Here is a 7,884-nt window from a genome sequence, read left to right on the forward strand (position 1 = left end):
TGGCAATGCAAACATCTATATCCCGTGATCTGAGGTCGTCTAGGAGACAACTTTGTTTCTATTTCGACCCCAGCCCACGCACATTTATGCACCCTAACTTAATCGTCATGGTAGAAATAGAAAGTTGGGGCTTGGGGAGGGGCTGCACAAATTCGCCTACCTCCCTTTCCTTCCCTTTTGTTGGTGTAGCCACTGGGCTTTTTCTTGGTGTTTCCACGGGACTAATTATGAATTTCTTATCAGCTATTTCTGTGCTGATATCCCGGATGTCGTCTGGGTACCTTCCTTTGAATTCCAAAAACAGAGCCAACACATACAGAAGCAGAGACAAGGGACACTCTTGACAAACTGAGCGCTTGATCAAAAATAGCTCCATCAGGTAACCGTTTATCTGGACTGTGGACTTGATGCTGCTGTACATAGTGGAGATGCACCTGCAGAAGACCGGGCCCAGCCCTGCCACCAGGTACTGATGGTCAACCCTATCAAATGCTTTACTTTGGTCTAAATGGACTTTTGCCAGCTAATTTACCCACCCTGTCTAAGGTGTAGCAGATAAGGTGAAGATTGTCCTGGATTGACCTGCTGGGTATTGCACATGTCTGTGCTTTCGACAAGTTTCTCCACTACAGCCGTCAATCTTTTAGCTAGCACTTTGCCCAAAATCTTTAACTCTATATTAAGTAGTGTTATGGGCTGGTAGTTACTTAAACTATACCCCTTGCTCGGGTCTTTCTGGACCAGCGTCATCACTCCCCGGCTCACAGCACTGGGAATTCTCCCATTCTGTTGCCAATTTGTATAGACGCTGGCCAGTATATCCCTGAACAACTCCGGCATGCTACGGTAAAACTCATAGAGCAGACCATCCAGCCCCAGCGACTTTTCCCTGGTGCACTCAGCCAATACGTCTTTTTTTTTACCTCCGTGGGAGAGATCGGTCCTTCACAGCACCTCTTCTCACTTGCTGAGAGTCACGGTCCACCGGCTAGGAAGTCCTTTAAGGCCTCCCCGCGCTCAAGCTGACTGCTCCCCCCGAACAACCGTGCTAAATGCTAGTGGAAGACCTTCTGCATCTCCTCCTGTCCATAGATCTTGCGCCCCTGCTCATTAGTTAAATACTTAATACAGGACTTCTTGCCCTTCTGACTCTCCACACGACGTGCCCATCTAGCTACGTTAATACCCTCTCGTTTCCCAGTGCATAACTTAGCTCTGACTTGGCACCCTTCATGTTTGACATTGAGGTGACACTTAAGATGCGGAACCAGATTCCATTGCTTCATCTAGGTTCTTAACTAAGTCACCCTCTATTCTAGTCCTATCTAAACTTAGCTGCTTGCTAAATCTAATGGGCTCAAGACGGATGGCTCTCTTGAGGGTGTACCACCACCTATTAATGATGGTGCCACATAATGCCGTCTGCACTATCTCCTTAACCTGGGTACGAAAGGCTTCACAAGTCAAAATAGACTTGTTCATCTTCCAATACCCGGGACCCTCTGTAACATTTATCTAGATGGATCACAAATTTGTAATCTGTGTAAGGCACAACAAAAAAATGTGAACGACTAAAAGTATTCCTATCTCGTTACCTAACGAATATCCCGTTTAAGTACGATCTGTGTGAGCCGTTGTAGTTATTCCACGTCCACTATGGAATGCTCAACTCATCCAGTCGGTAACGGTCTACTAGATTGAAGTTCTTTAGTAGACCCTTGAGGCTAGGTTTTCCCTTCCTATCAGTTGAGCTGACACTATTCATGCGTACATTGAGAATAGTGTTAAAGTCCCCTAATAGAACTACAGTTTTTGACGTCACTAGGTAGTGCTCCAGGTCTCTGAGAAAACCTGACTGCCTATGCTCGTTAGGAGCATAGACAGCCACCAACCTGAAGGACTGCTTACTCAAATGCGTTACATCTAGAACAACCAGCCTACCTTCTGGGTCCAGAAAGACTACTTACCTGTAAGTTGATAAGGACTGCCACGCCTGCACCTCCCTCTTCCTTGGCTGAGAGAAATAAATTTCTCGTAACTGTTGAGGTGAGAACACTTGAGGTCCGCTCATCTTGGACTCGGTTACAATGGCGACATTTATTCTGTGTCCTGAGATTGTTTAGGAAACAAGCTCAATTCCATTTCGACCCCAGTCCACACACATTTATACAGCCTAACTTAATCATTGATGAAAGAAAAATTAAACTTTCTACCTACGGTTGCAACAGGGAGCATGGCAGTTTCTGTTTGACTGCCTCTCCTTCTCTCTCCTTAGTAGACATAGCTGCTGGGCTTTTTACCAGCATTGCCACTGGGCTCTGGGTTGGTGTCGCTGCCGGAGTAATTGTTATTTTCTTGCTTGCTATGTCTTGGGTGATATCATTCACATCCTTTTTTTCCAGGTGTTCTTGCAGAATTCTGTCCATCCACCCGTCATCACACACCTTTGTGTAGCGAACGTCAGACTTGTCTGACGTTCTGCTTAAGAGTTTTATTTGATGATGCCCCTTTACGAAATGAAATATTCTTTCGTTTTTCGAGTCAAAAGAAATATATTTGTCTTTTTTATTCCTTTCTGTGTTTTTGGGGTGGGGTTTGGCAAATTTCGTCCCCACAAACACAGTGCCAAAGGGGTGGGGTTGGGGAATTTTTTTAATGTCTGTTTGCAGTGTTGTTTTTTTATTTGTTTGGAGAGGGAAGTTGATGGAGCAGGGCTTCTTCCTCTTGTGCATCACTTGCGTGAACTCCATCTTGCTGCTTTCTTTTGTTGTCACTCTTTTGCCTTCTTGCTTCTACGGTCTTTTCCGTCGTTTCCTTTATCTTTTTTTTGTTTTCTCTGGCATATCTTTTGCTTTGCTTTGGGGAGGGGCTTCACTCTCATTTTTCTTCGACTTCTTGGTGCAGGTGGAACGAACGAGGCCCTTCTACCCACATTCGAAGCATCTGGGCCAACGTCCTTCCACCAACACACATATCATGTGTCCCTCCCCTACAGAAATCCTATTGGGCAACTTCTCCAAAGTTTCATTGGAGGCTTGTACCACCATCTGCAGCGTCTGGCCTTTCCAATTTTGGGCGTCCTTTTTTGACATCTACAAGATGTCTACCTCATTCTCCGCATTGAATATAATTGCCTCTGCTACCCACAACAGTTCGTAGCCTACAGGTATTTCCTCCACCACAATTTTGGCCATTCTACGACCCAGATAGGTGGGTAGCAGCATTATCTCCTCATTTTTCAGTGGTCTGGTAGCTATTTCTTTTGCTACGTTGGCCGACTGGAACTGTACCATATTTTGTTCCAGATAGGTGCTAAGCAGCTCTCTACTACCTCGTTCTTCGCTTCCATAATTTTTTTCCCTTTATACTATAAATTTTACTAGCAGTATAGCCCGGCATTGCCTGGGATTAAGCTAGGATTATTATGTGATAAAGTGCTTTATTTCAAACCAAAATGAGTAACATCAACATCAGATTTGAACGAAATCCGTTGAAATTGGTTTGGCTGTAAATGGTTTGCTGGCAATTTGATTGGGAAATCCCATAAGGAATTAGTCTATTGGTTATTTCCACTCATTGACTGTTTTTTTTTTAAGTTGCATTAGAGATCTGCATAGGAGAAGGTTGATCTGAAGGTTTGCATTGGGGATCTAGATTGGAGTAACCTAGGAAAACTTACCAACAGCCTTAACCAAAAAATAAGGAGCCTGTCCCTTCTAGATTAACTCTATGAGCAACTTAGCCAATCACTGATATCAGCCGAGTGAGCATTGTTGTTGTTGAAGTCAGTATTGTCCAATAAAAAAGAGGAAGAGTCCATAAGTCATGTTGCCATGGTTTGAGAATATGTCCGACCAATGCTTCTGAATCACTGTTTATAACCACATCGGCTGCAATGACAGCTTGTCTATAAAACTTTGCTATAGACAGCATTGCGTGTTCTGCCCTGAGGAGCATACACAAAAAGAGCGTTTCTACTACCCACACGGGAGCAGGCCACACAAAGTTGCCCATGTGAAAAGCATGGCTCCTCCAAATGGATGCCTGCCACCGATAGTGTTTGGCCTTGGGATTTGTTGATGGACATGGCAAAGCATGGTCTCACTGGGAACTGTGATCTGCAGAAGTTAAATGGCATGTCAGACGCCGAGGGATAAAGGTGCATCCTTGAAATGAAAACATTTTCACCCCTCCCACACTCTGTAACAATGGTGGCCTCAATCAAGTGGGGCATCAGGGACTTTACTAAGCGGGTCCCGTTGCACCGTTTAGGCAGAAGCAAGTTTCTGATTAGCATAATTGGGCATCCAACCCTTAGCCTAAGAATGTGAGGTGGAAGCCCTGCTGGCTCCAATGAGTTGAGAAACTCAATAGGATAATTGACAATGTCTTGGGGGTCACAGGTCCGGTCATTCGATTTGTAGATGCACTCCTCACCTGGAATTCAGCTTATGAGCTAGTCATTGATAGCACTGACAGCTACGTTTTTGGGGGCCAGTATGGTTCTTTCACTGAGCCAATTGATGTTTGCATAGTTACTTTCCAGATTGGGGAACACTGTTTCCAAAAGATCAGAAGGGTTGTCCACTGTGTTGCACAGTTCAGAGATGGATATATTACCTTTCTTAGGAACCTTCCCTTCTCCAAGGGCTAAAATGTCTTCAGCAAATGCTACAGACGTGCTATCACCAAGCAAGTGCGCATGCATGTTTGTGCTTAGGCTTAATGTCTTAACCTGGGGCCACAACGTGGATAACTTGAAGCATGCGCGCACTTCATCAACCCTGCTCCCTTTAGGGATGACAGGAAGGGTTTGCCGGAAATCTCCTGAAAGCAATAATTACACCACCCATAGAAGCTGTAGAATCTCTCTTTCAGTGACCAATCCAGTGCCTCAAGGGCACCCTTATTGGCCATTATGCATGCGTCCCATACAATGAGACGGCACTGTCTAAGAACTTCAGCTTCTGAATTTTTGCTAATGTTACAAGTAGGAACACCTCGGTCCTAACCAAATCCAAAGGCAGCTTGAATGCTGAGTGCACCGTCCTACCTCTTGGCAATAACGTAGCAGCGATTCCCGGGGAGGCAATGGCTAGTGCAATTTGTTTCTCGCGACGAATCTTAGCAAGTATTAATTGTGTTACAAAGGATTTGCCGGTACCTCCAGGAGCATCGAGGGGAAAAAATGCCGCCCACCTGTTTTGCAACGACACTGACAAGTTTCGTACGCCAGCCTCTGATCAGCAAGCAATTTCGGTTCATTTACTCTCAGGTACTCTGCAAGGCTATCAGCATCATACAACAACTCCAGAAGTAACTTTGGTGTGAGTGTGTTAACATCCTGTCACAATGAGGATGGCAAACCGAATGTGTTCAATGCTTCCCCACCCATTTTGAGCAGGGCATCTTCAATTTCAATCAGCGCATTATTGTAGATCAGGTCATTGTATCCAATGTTAGCATTAGGGCACTGTTGCTTTGCTATTCAAAGAAAGTCCTCGGACATAGGGTCCCTGTACTTCACCTACAAAGAAGCTAGATCGGACAGCCCACATTTTTAGAGCAAAATAGTGAAGACTTTTGGGTGAGTTTAGCAAAGCCCCTTCAGCCAAAGTAGAATCCCATTGCAAGTCATCCTCCAAAAGCCCACGTTGAAAGCAGGTTGCCCAAAATGTGTCATAACACACATTGTCAACAGTTCTGATATCCCGAAAGCTTTCTGGACCGACAACTTCATGAAGAAGGAGTTGCAAGTAAAAACACTCCTGCTGGCTTGGGTGCACCGTGTATACCCTCCTGAGGCAATCTGAAAACTTAATGCCTGGATGCCCATCTACATCAACCCCCGACTGTCTTAGTGTCCAAATGTTTTTATCCCACACAAAGTAGAATGGCAGTTGCGGATAAATAAGACGCTTTGCAAATGTGTCAGTTTGACACAACATAAAAAAAACAGTAAGAGTTGTCTCCTTCGGCAGGGCAGTCAACTGGGAAACATTGTGCTCAGAAAAGTATACACGCTGACCATTCTCCAAATGAACAGTCAGATGCACGATTGCCGGATGCCTTTGGTGGAGGGGGAAACTGAAGATATGCCAAAAAGCCTCATTGCTGCTGATGTACTGTCCCAACAGGTACTCAGAAACTTCATCCCTTCCACTGGCACTTTGAAGGCCAAATACGGCGGCATCGGAGCCTTTGTTAGTGTACTTACAAATGTACTTTATAACTTTAACGGAACTGCAAAATTCAATGTTTATATGAGCAGTAAAGGACAACCCACCGATTGTCGACTTTACTGTTGTGGTGAAGCCACTGTTTTCAGGCCGTCTCCGTCTGTACAGGGGGTACCCGTCTCCATTGGTCCGTGTCTCATCAACAAATTGCTTAGGGAATCCCCTACTACGTGACCCATTCTGTAGGCACGCATAATGGCCATCAACACCCATCCCACACGGACCATGAATCATGTTCATGCTGACAATGTCATATAACTCATGGTCGATGACAGGGTTAGAAATCTCAGCTGAGATGATTGCATCAACATCATTAGAGTTGATTTTCGTCGCTAGCCAAATCAGAATGTGAGCATGTGGATTTCCTCTCTTCTGCCATTCCACGGTGTACATGTCACACTTGGTTGGCCCCAAAATCATCCCCTTTTTGATTAATGACATCAACTTGGCCAACTTTAGCTGGAACACTCGAGCAAGTAGGTCATGCCTGTGGGCAGTTTGTTGCCCAGGGTAAAGTTCACAGGTTATTTCCACCCACTTTGGGTTGCACGTGAACGTAATAAATGGGTCCAGACGGCAATAATTTCAGACGTATGTCATTGCGTCCTGGGTTCGTTCGTGCATATACTTGGGTCCCCCCTGTGTAGCTGGAGAGTAAGATGCAGGTCTTTCCCAGGCTTCAGGGATCAGCATCATTCTGGATCCCATCTCATAGATGGATGTAGCTGTCACTGCGCAGCTCTTTCTGGTGTGTTTTTATAGAACACAGACGCTCAGATTCAACCTTGGCAGCCATGTCCACTGCAAACTGATGAAGTAGGTCTCGCGAGTGATTGAAGCTGTTCACCCGCAGCATAAATATGTAGGCATAATATGCCCTTGATGACACTGTTTTGGCTAATGTCCTCCTCGCTCTCCGAAGCCACTGGACTTTTTACTGGTGTTGCCACCGGGCTCAGGGTAGGGGTGACTGCCGGGCTGATTATTAATGTTCCCGCAATCACATCTTTCGTAATGTCTTTGATATGATTTGTCTTCACATGTTCTTGCAGGAGTTTCTCTCCCCATTCTTCTTCTCAGTTGGGTTGACGATGTTGAATGCTGAAATGGTAACCATCCTCCCAGCAAGTGAACAAAAGGGCTGTCGTAAGAGCATTGAGTTTCACTAATCCTACGAAGGCCGCCGTCACGGCATGAGATAACTATATCTCTAGGGTTGTGTTGGTCCCAATGAAGAACGACTGCCACCTCATTGCATGCGGGAGCATTGAAGTAGCGAGCATTCCCCCGGGATGGCCTCATGTCAGTGTCAGTGATGACATTGTAGTTGGGACAGGGTGCATTCTCCAACGCGCATTTGCAGCTGAGGATGTAGCTGTTGTGCTCGTGCAGCATTGTTTGTAGGCCAAGTAAGATGTATCTGTCAAAAGTTTCAGCCTCTGTGTTGTCTCCATTCGCCGGGAAATTGGCTACTCGTGCTGCGGCCTGTTGATTGTAGTCAGAGAAGAAATAAAGCTGCAAAAACGCCGGTGAACTATTGTTCGGGTGTTAGGGGGCTGGAGTGACCCAATGAGGTGGACCTTAAAAGTTGGCATCTGCCTTTTCTCTCGGACAACTTTAGCCCCAAAGGAGGTCATCTGGAAAG

At 45.5% G+C, this 7,884-nt stretch overlaps 1 protein-coding gene across 1 annotated transcript; it reads right to left on the minus strand.

Moving 5' to 3' along the window:
• Positions 1-5,465: 5,465 nt before the first annotated feature.
• LOC106874936 (uncharacterized) lies at positions 5,466-6,632 on the minus strand. The gene has a single exon (XM_014922848.2). The coding sequence runs from the start codon at positions 6,630-6,632 to the stop codon at positions 5,466-5,468; it is 1,167 nt and encodes a 388-aa protein (XP_014778334.2).
• Positions 6,633-7,884: the final 1,252 nt, after the last annotated feature.

Source organism: Octopus bimaculoides, chromosome 18, assembly GCF_046866305.1.
Source record: "Octopus bimaculoides isolate indiv1 chromosome 18, ASM4686630v1, whole genome shotgun sequence".
Lineage (NCBI taxonomy): Eukaryota > Metazoa > Mollusca > Cephalopoda > Octopoda > Octopodidae > Octopus > Octopus bimaculoides.